The sequence below is a fragment of the Centroberyx gerrardi genome, chromosome 4 (assembly GCF_048128805.1).
Source record: "Centroberyx gerrardi isolate f3 chromosome 4, fCenGer3.hap1.cur.20231027, whole genome shotgun sequence".
Taxonomy (NCBI): Eukaryota; Metazoa; Chordata; class Actinopteri; order Beryciformes; family Berycidae; genus Centroberyx; species Centroberyx gerrardi.
Window position 1 is genome coordinate 5,278,832 of NC_136000.1, and position 15,705 is coordinate 5,294,536.

The 15,705-nt window shown below is 40.5% G+C and overlaps 1 protein-coding gene across 1 annotated transcript in view; it reads left to right on the forward strand.

The window, feature by feature from the left end:
- The window catches only part of LOC139931898 (solute carrier family 23 member 1), a 123,225-nt gene extending 107,830 nt beyond the window's left edge, over nt 1-15,395 (forward strand). The window contains exons 9-14 of the mRNA XM_078283033.1: nt 1,099-1,255; nt 3,791-4,044; nt 5,920-6,084; nt 10,028-10,136; nt 13,536-13,631; nt 13,719-15,395. Coding sequence (XP_078139159.1) covers nt 1,099-1,255; nt 3,791-4,044; nt 5,920-6,084; nt 10,028-10,136; nt 13,536-13,631; nt 13,719-13,906 — 969 coding nt within the window. The 3' untranslated portion in view covers nt 13,907-15,395. The remainder of the gene's footprint in view (nt 1-1,098; nt 1,256-3,790; nt 4,045-5,919; nt 6,085-10,027; nt 10,137-13,535; nt 13,632-13,718) is intronic.
- The last annotated feature ends 310 nt before the right edge of the window (nt 15,396-15,705 follow it).

The following is a 15,705-nucleotide window of genomic DNA, read 5'->3' on the forward strand; positions in this document are numbered from 1 at the left end:
GAAAAATAGTTCTGCGATTTCCTCATTAGTGAAAGTGTGCGTAATAGCGGTCATGAAGTCATGAAATCACAGCTTATTTTAATTTATGCACTTTGCAACTTTTCTGTTTACTCTCAGCTCCCCTGTGGAGCCACAAACGGCTTTTTTGGAGATATTTTGACAAACCCTTTTTGGACTCATTGTTAGCAGCAAGAGGCAGCGGAGCTCCTGTTTCAGCCAACAGCTGACTCTGGAGCCAATATTGTCTGTGGGTCCAAGTACTACAGGTATGTAAGAGACAAATTATACTGTATATAGGTCCAAAAACGCCAAACTTATCCTTTAATGCATATAACATACAATACGGTAACTTAATTCAGCTGCATTAGAATATACTCTAATGAATCTAGTATACCACCAAACAGGTAAATGATAAATCATCAAACTATCTATCTTCAAACGTCTACTTTTTCAGAATTGAGAAAAACCGCCACATTGTTTTGTACTGAGATTGTGCCCTACAGTCATGAAACCTGCTCTATAAAAAAAATGATGTACACAAACAAATATGAAAATGATCCAAATTACAGTTACGAAATTTTTCACCCACAGCTGTGATTGAAATTAGGGTTCGACTGATTTATTTGTTCACCGATAGACAGAAGTGACAGTATGAGTTCTTTCTTCAGCAGCTTCAGGGTGTCAGTCTGTAAAACCGGCCTCGCCCTGCCTCAAGGAGCTGCTAACACTAAAAGAGATTTATCAGTATGGGTTTTAATGGAGAGTTTTAGTGTCCCATGATGGTCTAAATGCTGTTTCACAGGGTTTTCCACTCTGAGAAGAATAAAAATCTGGGGGAAACACTGAATCCTTGTAATTTGTTTGAATTTTTTGGCATGAAATGGTCAAATTTAAAGCTGCGGTAGCTGCGTTTGAAGGAAACAAGGAAGACTAACGAACTTTATGTTAAGCCAACATAGCGATTACTTTTGTTGAATTCAAGCAAAATGCCTTCCTACCTTCCTACGCAGGTTTTAAATCTATAAATATGCACACAAAATATCAGATGGTTGAATCCCAAATATACTATAACTCTCTCTGTCTTGTACCAATTTGCAGGCGTTGTTCGGGATGTGTGGCGGCTGGCTGGTCTGCTTCTTGCTGACCATCTTTAATGTCCTGCCTTCCAAGCCGGATGAGTACGGTTACTCCGGCAGGACCGACACCAACCTGGACGCTGTAGCTAGCGCCCCATGGTTCCATGTGCCATACCCAGGTCAGTACAGGAATCTCATACAGCGGGTAGTTTCAGCCAAGCAATCTGATTGGTCAAAGACACATTACAACATGCTGATATTTCCCATAAAACATGATTTTACTATGCCAACTCTAATGGTAACCAGGGAGGTTGAGTGGTTGCTATGCTAACTATTATGGTTTTCAGGGAGCTAGTTAGCAATCTGTGCTTTTCTCCGGTTTATTATTCTTATGCATGTATACTATTTTTTTTATAGTCTTCAGAGGTGTGACAAAGTCAACTTTGCTAGTCCCAAGTCAAGTCTCAAGTCATGAGGCACAAGTCTCAAATCAAGTCTCAAGTCTAAATGTAGATTACCAAGTCAATTCTGAGTCAGGTCCATGTCATTAATGTCAAGTCTCAAGTCTAAATGTAGAACAGCAAGTCAAGGCAGAACAAATCAAGAGTCCAATATCAATTTAATATCTTAATGAAAACTAAATATCTAGGACTTTTCAATGCAATATGGTTTTAATAGGATAAAAACTTGGTAAGAGCATCATGAGTTTGATTTCTATAATCAGTTTCAACTTCAATAAATTCATATAACAATCATTCCATACAAATTCAGAAAACAGAATTTAAATTCAGTCGTCTGCTGGAACAAATCTCATCACTTTCAATCTGAGTCATTTACACAAACACAAGATCTCAAGTCAAGACTTTAGGAACCTTTTCAAATCATCAAAGTACAAGTCAGAGTCAAGTCCCAAGTCACCAGAACCCAAGTCAAAGTCTCAAGTCTTCTCTTCGTGCATCAAGTCAAAGTCTCAAGTCTTCTCTTCGTGCATCAAGTCAAAGTCTCAAGTCTTCTCTTCGTGCACAAGTCTCAAGCAATTATAACTGTGACTCGAGTAGTCAGTACACATTGGTAACGTGCATAAGTCAGAAATGCCATGAGAATGTTTTTAATGAGTACGCTGGCGCCGCTGAAGCTGCCACATCACAGTCGTACCTATAAAGAAAACCATGTCAGTTATTATTTGCTACATTAACATTACATTAGATATCGTACCTATCAAAAGCCTTTTGGCAGTGCCAAGCGCAGTGGATCCTTCTAATTAACTTTTTCATCTTGTCTGTCAGCATCTCTTTCATTTCCTCCTTGTCAAATATCCAAACCAAGCCCAAACAGGACATTCTGTAGCGTAGCTGTCACAGAGGGTTGCACAACCGCTTTGTAAAGATCAGTCAAAATGTTGCAGAATTTCTCAAAAAAAAAGAAAATTATCAAACTTTGCCTTTAACTACATACAGTCTTCAATATCAACGTCTTCAGTGGAATTCTGATGACAGATGTTTTGGCCATATAGTTTTTCACCCTGGAATAGGGAACTCAGTGCTCAGATTTCACCTTGTGAGAACTGTCACTGTGCTACTTTGTTTGTTGATTTAAAGCAGGTAGTCGAGCAGGTTTTACATGTATGTCTGAGCATAATATATTTTCTTAGGTCTACCAAAGAATTTTGTGTGCAACTGTGAAACATTCTGTGGATTTACATGACTGTGGAGTTTCCATATAAAACTCATTTGCAGGCTTTCTTATTTATAAACGTGATTTACAAGGTTCAGTTTTACCGTTTATGTTTTTATGGCACCACCGCCCCCTTTTTAATCATTTGCATGTTCAGTAAGCAAGTCATAAAACAGTAAACTGTCTTTTTAAATTCATAAACAGGAATTAGATGAATTATAATTAAAGCACACCATGATGCAAAACTATAGTAACATAACTGTCACTTTTTTAAAATTCAAAAACATAACGTGAGTTTTGCCATTTACCTTTTTGGGCACCACCTGCCCCTTTTGATAATTTGCATGTTCCTTAAGCAATTCATTAAAGCACACCATGGCGCAAAAATTACATATTACACATTACAATTACAGCATATTTATACTGACTTAATTCACATTTATGCATCAGAAAACCATGACAGTTCCAGCGTGCGCTTCAACTGAGTATGGCAAAGTCTGGCACTTACCTTAGCCTAAATGAGACCAATTTGATCTTGTTGTTTTTATCATGAGGGATTAGGAACAATTGTGCCACTGAAATACATTAACATGTTTATAGGATAGTAAACACACTTCTAAATTGTCTGGAATAGGTTTGGTGTTTAAGAATTTCTTCATTTATTTTTGGCAACCCTGTATATATGGCATCTTACATGAAAGATATTAAGCTAATGTTACATCTATGATACATACATACATCTATGTGTCTAATGCCTGGGTCTCCATTGTAAGTCTATGTAAATTTTCAGCGCAATCTAAGAGGTTTGGTCATGTTACAGGTCTTGGTCTTGTGTGCAGCTACTGGTTTCTCTAGGATTTTGGTGGAAATCCAATTTAAGCTGTGTCTGTGTGTATGTGTGTGTGTGTGTGTCCTCATCTGTGTGTGTGTGTGCATCTACGTGCATGTCTCCATATCTGTGTATGCGTGTGCACGTGTCTATATGACTGTGTGTGTGTGTGTGTGAGAAACTAACGTGTGTGTGCCGTGCCCCCCCGCAGGTCAGTGGGGCATGCCCACAGTGAGCGTGTCTTCAGTGTTGGGCATGATGGCGGGCGTCTTGGCGTCTACCATGGAGTCCATCGGTGACTACTACGCCTGCGCTCGCTTGTCCGGCGCCCCTCCGCCGCCGACTCACGCCATCAACCGCGGGATCGCCGTGGAGGGCATCGGCTGCATCCTGGCCGCGCTCTGGGGCACCGGAAACGGCACCACCTCCTACAGCCAGAACATCGCCGCACTCGGCATTACCAAGGTGCCTCTAGTCTCCTCTTGTTATTATTGGCTGCCTTTACGTGCACAGATTGAACTGGCTATTTCCCATACTGTGGTGAAAGGAATAATCCAACCTAAAACACTTGAACGCTGTTAAAAAATCAGCTGTTGCCAATGTACCTTTCATTTCTGGCCCCGTTTTGTTGTTTGGTGGTGTATCTCTCCACCTACACTTATAACCCACAGCTGAATGGAATAAGTTCAGGCCTGTTCTCTGGGGGTTGTCGAAAGGCATTCTGGGAAAAACAGGAAATCACTAACTGAAGTAGAGGTGGATGAGGCAGGTTGAGGGAAAGTGGGTTCACCAAAAAACAAATTACAACACAAAAGAACTCCTGGAATGCACTGAACATCAGACTGATGATATGTAACAGTGTAAGAGGATCCGAGGTGTGGATGTTTTCTTATTCAGGTCAAGCTGCTTACATGAACATTTTATATCCTGTGGTTGATTGTCCTGTTTGTGTGAATAAACCAGTTAACAGAATATTCCTGTCATCAAGAAAAAGTATGAAAAGGCCCTCTTTGGCTGTGCAGTATAGGTAATACAGGGAAAAGAAATGATCCCAACAGTAATAGCAGTAGCACTGTTCGCTGCTGTGTTTTTCGTTGACATCAAAATGTACCCATAATGCCGTGCGAGTCTTGAGTCTGCACAGTCTGTAAAAAGCAAAAGTGAAAGGAGTACAGGCATCAGCCAGGCATCTTAACCGGGTTTCTCGTAATCAGCGTTCGAGCTTAATTGAGTTACTCTAACCCAGTTATGACATTTACACACATCAACCCAACACCGGGTTAATTGAGGTACCGGGTGGAAAACTTAATTCTCTGTGCATGTAAGCGTAGCCATTGTGGGAGGATACCGTCCTGTAACCGTAAGGTCACAGGTTGGATCCTCCCAGCAGCCTGTGTGCCCTTTTTGCAAAACACCGAACCTCCGACCGGCTCCCATGCTCCGACAGCTCCTGCACTCTCATCCTTCCTATTGAATCCATGTGTGTCAGAGCGGTGGGCGAAAACACAAAAATGTGGCAACTGACTGTGAAAAACTACCCACATATTTGTTTTCTTTTAGGACTCCTTTCAGATACTATCACTGAGCTTTTTCTGTCAAAACAAAATGTTGAACAACTGCAGACGGCAGTATAAATCATCTGGTTAAATCCTCTGGTACTATACAATTAAATCCAGACAGTCTTCGTTATTGATGAGCTGCCATTATGAGGGCTTTCAGTGTAACATGTCAGCATAACTACCATGTAAGTTTGGATGCCTCAAGCGAGCACCACTCCACCGCTCCGGCTGTCAAATGATAGCCTGTTCTCTAAAATCTTATCTCCGTATTCGAGAAAAATCCCAAAACTTTTCATAAATAACCATCAGTAATAAGATTCAGGTTACCAGGATAAAGCTGCTCAAGCAAGCGTCAGCACCACAGTGATAAGAACACAGATATAGAGATCTCGTATAGATATATAGATATCTCATGTGTACACAGCACTAAGCCGAGGCACCCGAGCCTGTCTGCAATAACAGGCCGTCTCTCAGAAGCACCCTGTCGGCTCCTGTTAAAAGCAGGTAAAAGCGTATGCTACTGCTGAAGGTTTTATGGGCTTGGCAATCCTGACCTCAGCCTTGTTAATGGGCTGCTATTTATTTTCTCTCACATTAAAGAGCCAGCATCAAAATCATTACAGACAAGACTGATGATGTTCCAAAAAAGGAAAAAAAAACATCTTTGCGAGATTCACATTCCATGCAGTTTTGAGAGTTTTTTTTCCCACAGGCTGTCCTGGTCCAAGTAAAGCCGGCATGGCGGAGATGATTGATGATCCCTGTGCCCGTTTCGTGCCAGGTCGGCAGCAGGCTGGTCCTCCAGACGACTGGCATTCTGATGATCGTCCTGGGGATCTTTGGGAAGTTTGGAGCGGTTTTCATCACCATCCCAGACCCGGTGATCGGAGGCATGTTCCTCGTTATGTTTGGAATGATCGCAGCGGTGGGAATATCCAACCTTCAGGTAAATAAAAGTCAATAAAGGAACATGTCATATGCCATTTGGTGGACGCTTTTATCTGAAGTTGTAGAGAATAGGAAGACCGCCTATCTGGAAGACCCGGGTTCGAGTCCCCACCCTGCTGAAGTGTCCTTGAGCAAGACACTGAATCCCCACCAGCTCCAGGTTTGCTGTCTGTAGCTGAGGCTGACCTCTGACCTCCAACTAGAAAGACAATTTTCCTATGGGGATCAATAAAGTATCACACATCACAGTACTATGGTTTACATCCATATTTAGCATGGTTCAGCAGTTAACGGCCCTCTGGGGATTAATTCAGTCCATGTTGCTTCTTTTAATTCACATGAATCCCTAAGGGCGGTGATACAGTACAAATTGTGTATGTACTGTATACAGTGAATATGATAACAGTTTAAGCAACAGCCAGCACCATAGCTCCGACATCACATTGCTAGCTTGTCTGGGAAGCTAAGCAGGTCTGGCTGTGGTTAGTCCTTGGATGGGAGACCACCTGGTGCTGGAAGTGGTGTTGGAGGACTAGTAGGAGGTGCTCTTCCCTCTGGTCTCATGAATATCCCCAGTGCCCCAGGGCAGAGACAGGGACTCTGTCCTGTGAGTGAGCACCGTCCTTCGGATGAGACGTTAAACCGAGGTCCAGACTCTGTGGTCAATAAAGATCCCATCGGCACTCATCGCAAGAGTAGGGGTGTAACCCCGGTGCCCTGGCAAAATTCCCCAAAAAACAGGCCTTCCTTCCATCATGGCCACCTAATCATCCCTCGTTACCTAATTGGCTCTTTCAGTCCTCTACTCTCCACTGAGATAGCTGATGTGTGGTGAGCGGTCTGGCGCAAACTGGCTGCAGTGCGTCAGGTGGATGAGTTGAGTCCCCCTCCCCCCCCCCCCCCCCCCGGATATGTGAAGCACTTTGAGTACTTAGAAAAGCGCTATATAAATGTAATCAATTATTATTAACAGGCAACCAAGTGAGCCACAGGGTCAGATCTAATCCCGTTACCTGGAACAAGAGATTTCTATGTGATTAAAGCAGCAACGAGCGCGTTTACATGCTCTCTAAACACAGTAACTGGGAATAATCAGGTTCTGTCAATAATTCGATTAATGCCTTATGCGCTCTAGTAATGCAAAACGGGGAAAACCCTGGTTTACCTGATTCAGTCATAGCTGGATTTCTTATAAAACTCAAACGTCCTGCTGGTTCTTTTGGATTTTGAACATGGTACCACACAGAGCTTTTCATATGATCTGGTTTTTGTGTCTCATTACTTTGCACTACATATGGTGCTTATGTTAAGCATTAAAAGAGATTCCTCACCAGTCCAAGAGTGCGTCTTGCCGGTGCCTTGCTGTTAGATGTTTACAGCTTCCAAGTATTTCGCAAGATTGGGCAAAAATCTCGCTGTGTTAATCAGGTTTCTCATAATATGATAACGGTCTTTATCCAATTAAGGAAATCATACTTCGCTGTTTACATGACCTCTTGAATAATCGGGGGAATTGTCTAGTGTGACTATGATCGGTTTATTAGTGGCCATGTAAACGTGCTCAATGCCAGGGCAACTTTCCCAACCTTTATTAACTTTAGACTCTATTTTGAGAGTTCTCTCAAAATAGAGTTTAGTTCAACTTTATTATCCATTTAGGAAATTCATCTGGTCTCTGGTGCACAAACATGCATACACAGTAACAATATGACATCAATAAAAAACAGCTATTCTAAAAATACATTTTACAGGTCTAAAGTAGTTGTAGTCTAAAATAAATAAATGGGTTGGTAGCAATAAAAATATTTGCACAGTGCAAACCTTATGAGATTATAAAACAAAATTCAGTACTGACTGTTGAATACATTAACGGCAGCAGGAACAAAAGACATCAAGACTGACTCACTTTCAATTTCTGGAGTAAGGGACGAGTTCAGTCATTCAGAACAGAGTGAATCTTATTTAAAATGAGGTCAAGCTGAGCTACTGGCACCTGTTCCTTTCCTGTTATCCTACTGGCTGTCTTCGTTATGCGCGGAGGTTTGGTACGATGTTGGGGGTGCATATTCCCAAACACTAGTCAGAACACATACTCAGAAAAAAGTTCCAGGATATTGTAGTTAACATTAAAACTGTTCAGCTGTCGCAAGAAAAATACTCTCTTTTTTTTGTGATTAAATTTTTCTTTATTAAAGTTTTATGCATACAATGAGGAAAAGGAAAAATCACATGGCATAATATAATAACAATGCTACACACAGTCAATGACAGAAAATAAAAATAAAATAAGTAGTAATTATAATAATAACCAGAGTAAAGAAAAATATTCTCTGTTGCAGTTTTTTTTATTTGGATGCTGTGCAGTCAGTGAAGCAATGTATATATATATATATATATACATGTATATATATATATATATATATATATATATATATATGTGTGTATATGTATATGCATACATGTATATCAATAGGACAAATTTCATTATCGTGTAATTTCATTATTAATTAATTGATATGCTATTCAGGTGATGACAAGCTATTTAAAATTTGTATAGATACATGTGGTGAAAAAATGTATATAAATAAGATATGTCCAGAAATCTTTAGATAGACATAACTTGATGTGACATAATACATAATACAGGGTTACTTATTACTTTTTATTACTTAAAGGGGCATTAAGTAATTTATTACCTTTATCAACCTCTATCAGTGACCAGTAGGGTTTGCAGTAAAATCAATAAAACAATAAATATCTCTTTCTGAACAAGTCCCTTGCACAACACACACACACACACACACACACACACACACACAACCCTCTCATCCCCTTTTCACAACAGAGATACAGAGATGAATAAGCTAGCTAATCAGAGCAGAGATCCAACAGAAACATCTAGTGAAGAGGTAATATATCACCATGCTAAATACTGGAATAATAATCCTGCTTTGTTGTCTTTGGTTTGAGAACAAAGATTTCTGGCCTTCATAGCTGAAATGTGTCGGCGACGGGCCAGAAAGTGAATCAGAAACCTCAGCACCTGACCCAGTCACTGGTATTGATCACCAGAACTATCAACGCACAAAACATATTACGGTCATTCTGTGCTATGGCAGTAAAATTCCTACTTATTTCCCCTTTAAACCGTCTCCCAAAGCACATTTATCGTTATCAAACCTCTGCCAAAATAGAAAGCAGCAAAGGTTTTCTGGAGTTCAAGACGAATTTCTACTCTCGGTGGAATCTGAGTAAACATACTGTAGTCTCGTGTAGCTGAAAAACATTTTTTTCCAGGATGTTTTTCACTGATGCAGCCAGTGAGCCGGCTGAGGCCAATTAGCAAATTAATGGTTTGCATCTGACAATCAATAAGCTAATTTTGTATCACATGATTCTCTCTCTTCCTCTGTCTCTGTCTCTCTCTCCCTCTGTTTGTCTCTCTCTCTGTCTCTCTCCTCTCTGTTGTCTCTCTGTCTCTCTCTGTCTGTATGTTTGTCTCTTTCTTTTTGTCTCCCACTCACTCTGTGTGTCTCTGTCTGTCTCTCTCTCTCTCACTCTCTCTCTCTCTCTGTGTCTGTTTGTCTCTCACTCTGTCTGTGTGTCTCTCTGTCTGTCTCTCTCTCTCTCTGTGTCTGTTTGTCTCTCACTCTGTCTGTGTGTCTCTCTGTCTGTCTCTCTCTCTCTCTGTGTCTGTTTGTCTCTCACTCTGTCTGTGTGTCTCTCTGTCTGTCTCTCTCTCTCTCACTCTCTCTGTGTCTGTTTGTCTCTCTCTCTGTCTGTCTCTGTCTGTCTGTCTCTGTGTTTGTCTCTGTCTGTCTCTCTCTCTCCCTCGCTCTGTCTCTCTCTCTGTCCACCTGTCTCTCTCTCTCTCTCTCTCTGTCTGTTTGTCTCTCTGTCTACGTCTCTCTCTGTCTGTCTGTCTTCTCTGTGATAAACAGTATGTGGACCTCAACTCATCCAGGAACCTCCTCATTCTCGGCTTCTCTACGTTCAGCGGCCTTGTCTTACCGACCTGGTTTCACTCCAACCCTGGCATCATTGACACAGGTGATTATCACGCACACACACACACACACACACACACACACACACACATACACTCACACACAAATATCTGCACACACGTACTCGTTCTGTCTCTTGTTTTTATCTGTATTTGTGTGTTTTGTTTTGCGCGAAGCCTTTCGTAACACTCCTGTTTGATGAAAGCGACTAATAAATCTTACTTGCCTTGACACACATGACACTGAAAGCGAAGAGCACTTATCTGAAGAATTCACATCATCTGACACACCCAGGCTTCCAGTCTGTGGTCTGATACTGACATGCTGCTGTGAGTGGAAGGCTGTGCACACACACCTACAGAGGCCATAGATTACTTAATACCCCTTAAAAAGATGATAGTGATTTTGCCAGCCTAAGCTCCTGAGTGCAAGGTGTTCCCAAATCCTAGAGGCCCAGATGGCAAAAGCCTGGTTACCTTTAGTCTTTAGCCTAGATTTTATAGTGACCAGGAGGAGCTTGATAAGGATGAACATTTTCGTTTTCTTACCTCATTCCGATCTTTAGTCTTAGGAAAGTATAGCTACAGTGCCAGTGACGTTCAGACTTTTTTCAAAAACTGTCGGTGATTGTAAACAGGGAAAATTGATTCTTGAGAAACAAGAACACCTCGGACACAAAAAATACAATAGCAGGATCACTTTCCGTATAGTTTTAATATACAAGCAATGCTAGTCATTTTTAGACTAGGTTTTGAAGGTGAAAGCAGTGTGTGTTGTTATTGCTGCTTACAGGGACAGTCAGTATTAGTGGTTCGCTTTCATTAACTCACTCATCAACCTTAGGTCTAATACTATTTGCAATTAATTCATAGTGTTTGTTTTTGTGCCAGACAGTTGAGTGACATTTTAGATGATCACCGGAAATTTGAAATTCCATTTATTTATTTATTTTTCTGTGATTGACAACTTACCTGACACCGTCTGAATTGTTGTCATGTGGTGAACTCCACCCATCTGCTACACCGAAGTAATAATAATAATTATTTGCAAACGCTGTTGGCAACCTGACTTGTCTGTGACAGTTTTACCAAATTGAAATATTGCTTTAGAATACTTGAAATACATAAACTATGTTTAACTAACTAAACTTAACTAAACTTAATACATCATATACCCCCCTACACACACATACTCACCTGGTAGGACTCAATTAAGATAATCCAGCCATGAAACATTAATCCAACAAATGAAATTAGACCAAGTGGAGCTTTTACTAATACAGGAATGGTCAACCAATCAATGATCTCAACCAATCAGAGATAAATCAAAAGCCAGTAGTTCCTGATTCATTGCCTTGATGAGTCTATTGATTGGCGGAGGAGTGCCTTTGTGCCCACCTCCTATGAAGTGCCATCAAAAGAGCAATCCACAAGATTAAACAGCTCTTCTCTGCAGACATAAGACCTTGATCCCATGAGTCATGTGATGCGTGTGGCTCCCAGGAAAGGGCTAATCCAGAGTTCAACTCTGGACATGAGGACTTGTCTGGTTTTCTCAGGTCTAGGCTGCTTACCTCCCAATCCTCTTGGCTAGCCTCCATGTCAGCGGCTGTAATCTGCCCGGCTCAGATATAGCACTTTTGCCCCCAGCCTCTCTCCGCCTCGACACTCGGCTGAGAGCTCTGCGCAAGTGGAGGCCTGTCAGCGCTCTTTGTAAACAAACTGGTGTTCGTCCAGACGCCTTTAGATGTACAGGTTGTGAGAATTAAAATGAACTCAGCGGGCGCCTTGAACTTTTGACCACTGTTAGGGCTGGGAATGTGTGTATGTGGGTGTGTGTGTGTTGGAAAGGGTGCTTATTTATTTATTTATTTATTTATTTAATTTTAGGATTTATTCGGCAGGGACAGTACACATCAATCAACATTTTAGTTCACACTTCAATGTAAATTTACATCTGTAGTCCCCGGGCAGGTCAACAACATAACAATTACAATAAAGTTAAAAAAGAAAAAAACAGTACATTATGTTAGGAAACATTAACAGTACAGCAGCATTCAAAAATAATCAGTAAATGCAATGTCCACACTTGAATAAATGGAGGTGGTACACACAGGAGCTGGAGATTTAGTTATGGGTACAGCTCTGGTGTTCTTTGAGACAGTTTTTCAGAGTTTTTTTGAACAGTCCAAGGGCGGTGCAGGTCCTGACGTTTGTGGGCAGAGTGTTACAGTATTGCGTGGCTCGGACAGAGAAGGCTGAACGTCCCAAAAGTACTGTCCAGTGTGAGTAAATTATACTTTTGAATGATGTGACAGTGGTGATATCTGTGAGGCTTCTTGTCCATGATCTTTAGTGCTTGTTTATAATAATAATAATAATAAACTTTGTTTGTATAGCACCTTTCATACAAGAAATGCAGCTCAAAGTGCTTTACAACAGAGAAATTACATGCACCAAGTGCTTCACATAAAACTTGATAATGATAGTGAGAATAAGATAAAGAGGAGAATAGAATACATAAAATGCATCTTCACATGAAAATAGACATAGAATGAGCATAACATAAGATGGAAAATAAAACCCACTGAATAACAATAGTAAAAATATGATAGAGGGACTCGAGTTGATGTAAGGTGGTTGATCCTGCTTGCAACCAGCTTGTGATACAGTATGACAGATGGGAGAAAATCATTGCGTGCATATAGAGCAGGGCTGCTTCAGTTGACAGGTAGGGACGAATGAATCTGAAATTGGCAAGACCAAACTTCACGGTACGGATAACCTTCTTTGTGTGTTTTTTGAATGTTAAATTTGAATCCAAAATGATGCCGAGGTATTTGAATTCTGATACCATGATGTCATTCTTGATTCAATTTGATCCAGCTTCATTAGCCTCATTTTTGCATGGGAGGTGCTATGAAAGCAGGGCATCATCCAGGCGCTGCTCTGCATGCCACCCATGTGCAGAGACGGTCCTTCAACAGCAGGACCAAGGTTCAAGCCCCCGTCACAGCAAGCATCCGCCCCGCTGAAGAGTCCATGAGCAAGACACTGAATCCCTACCAGCTCCAGAGCTGCTCTTCTGTAGTTGACCTCTGACCTCCCTGCTGGGGGGGAGGGGGGGGGGCAAGAGCAAAGATCATTTCCCAACACCGATCAATATAGTATCAAATTATTATTTAATGAGCTACTAATGACTAGGGATGGGACAGTAACTGGTATTACTATATATTGCGCTTAAAAACAATACCGCTTATGACACCGCCCCTCATTTTTATTACAGTGACCACCGCGATAACCGGCAACTTGTTGGGAGGCTAAATAGCAAAAAGTCACTATTTTACATAAATATTTTACAGATGCTCTACAGTCTTATATTCATATCAGCACAGACCTACTAATGACACTTTTTTTTTTTTAATCTCTTCTTGTATTCAAAGGAATAAAAGAGCTGGACCAAGTGATCGTAGTACTCTTCACCACGCACATGTTTATTGGAGGATTTTTTGGGTTTGTTTTGGACAACACCATTCCAGGTATGACATGATCCTTGTGTTAACAACTACAAACTACCAAATCAGCGGTAACATCACTATCAAGTACTTTCGTCTGTTCCTTTTCAGGCACAGAAAAAGAGAGGGGGATTAAAAGCTGGCGGGAGAAGGTGCAAGAGGAAGGCAAGAATCAGATGAGTGACCAGTCCTGTTACGACATTCCTTTCTGCAATGCCGTTTTGAAACGGTTCAGATGTTTCCAGTACCTACCTTTCCTCCCTTCGTACAAGTTCAACCAGCAGAGAATCCCCAAGTAACCCAAGTGCTAACTTGCCCAATAGCGTTGATGTTAGCATATTAGCCCTACAAAGCCAAACGATAGCAACGGTGTAAGCAGTGAAACTGAGAAATGAGAAATTGAATCTGTGAGAACAGAAATGACGGCAAAATTTGTCTCCTGTCCCGACCAAAATATTGCCGGTGCACAAGTTGACAGAGCATTGTTAAGTGGCTTTCGTATCATTTTTGTTTATATAAAATCTAAACCCTGGTCAAGACCTTTAACCTTTAAAGCAAACAGAAATGAGTTCCTGCTGTTTGCCTTTGTAGGGTGGTATACATGGCATCTCCACACAGCCTGGAGCAGACCAGCTGTGGCTTTAAGCTCCCAGGTGGGTGAGTGGGGTCAAACTGAGTGAGTCAGACTTCACTCAGACTGGACTGTCACTCTGATGTGGGACCAGCCTCTTTACTTTCAGTAACATACTGCTCTGAGGGAAAAATGTAAATAATCCACAGTGAGTGAGGCTCTGTTAAGTTAATACTGTATATCCATATGCCAAGTGGTAATAATAATAATAATAATAATAATAAACTTTATTTGTATAGCACCTTTCATACAAGGAATGCAGCTCAAAGTGCTTTACAACAGAGAAATTACATGCACCAAGTGGTGACATGGGCTTCATTTGCACTGCAAATTAATCTCTTTTTTCCTAACATAAAACACTTATTTAATCTCTGAATTGAATTTATAACACACATTTGTATATTCATTTGTATATTAAGCCCTACAGTCAGAATTTAACCACTTAAACCTCCTTTACATCAACTCCAGGTTAATAACACGTTAATAACACCTGAACAAGAGCTTCATAACGGCTACAAGCGTCATTCGATCCTCATGTGGAGCTTACAACACGTGATTCTCGTTTAATTTGTGACCGTAACACTTAAATGCTTTGCCTGTTTATCGAGCAAAAAATTCAAAATAAAAGCGCTCTTGGCCTTAATGAAAAACATTTCCTGTGTGTGCAAAGTTTTCTGAGACTTTGCATGTTAGTTTTTGCATCACCCACCTCTCCGTCTGCCGCTCGTCTTCCTCTTTCTTCCGCAGCTAGGTCAGAAATGACTTGGCATGAGGAAACGTCTCATGAAAGCTGATATAAAGATGGAGTCAGTATTCATTAATGTGTCGTAGTTGTTGTGAAGCTGCTGTTCAGGCATTATGAATGTGTTGTAAAGCGGAGGACCTTTTGTTACCGAATCGCTTTCACAATACAGTAGGATCATAACTACCTCAACAGGTACAGTACCGTGTAGAAACAGCTAATGGAAGGCTTTTTAATGATTCATTTTAATTCCAGCTATAAGAAACTAACAGAACTATGTGATGTGTTTGAAAGAGCTTTTACCTAAGGCATTTCATTAACTCAACCAAGGTTAATTCTTTATACATTTCATTGTGTCTTTTGTTCTTGTATAGTATTTAATTATTAAAGTTGATGCTTTCTTTTACATTTAAGAACATAATGTAGTTGTACTAATTTTTTATATTTTATGTTTGAATAAATCCTGAAGTGAGATAATGAAGAGTTGGCATTCATTTATCATCTTTTGTCACATTTATTTTAATTAGAGGGATGAAACATGTATTTAACGGTGTAAGTTTACTTTTTTTTATTTTATTTATTTGGTTAATTTAGGTTCACACTGCTCAATTACAAGCAAACCAAAGCTTGCAAACAAAACTCACATGGACCCACAAGTAGCTTGTTTATTGTACAGACTTTTGTGCATGATATGTATTTAACGGCGTAATCTCTTGTACATTTTA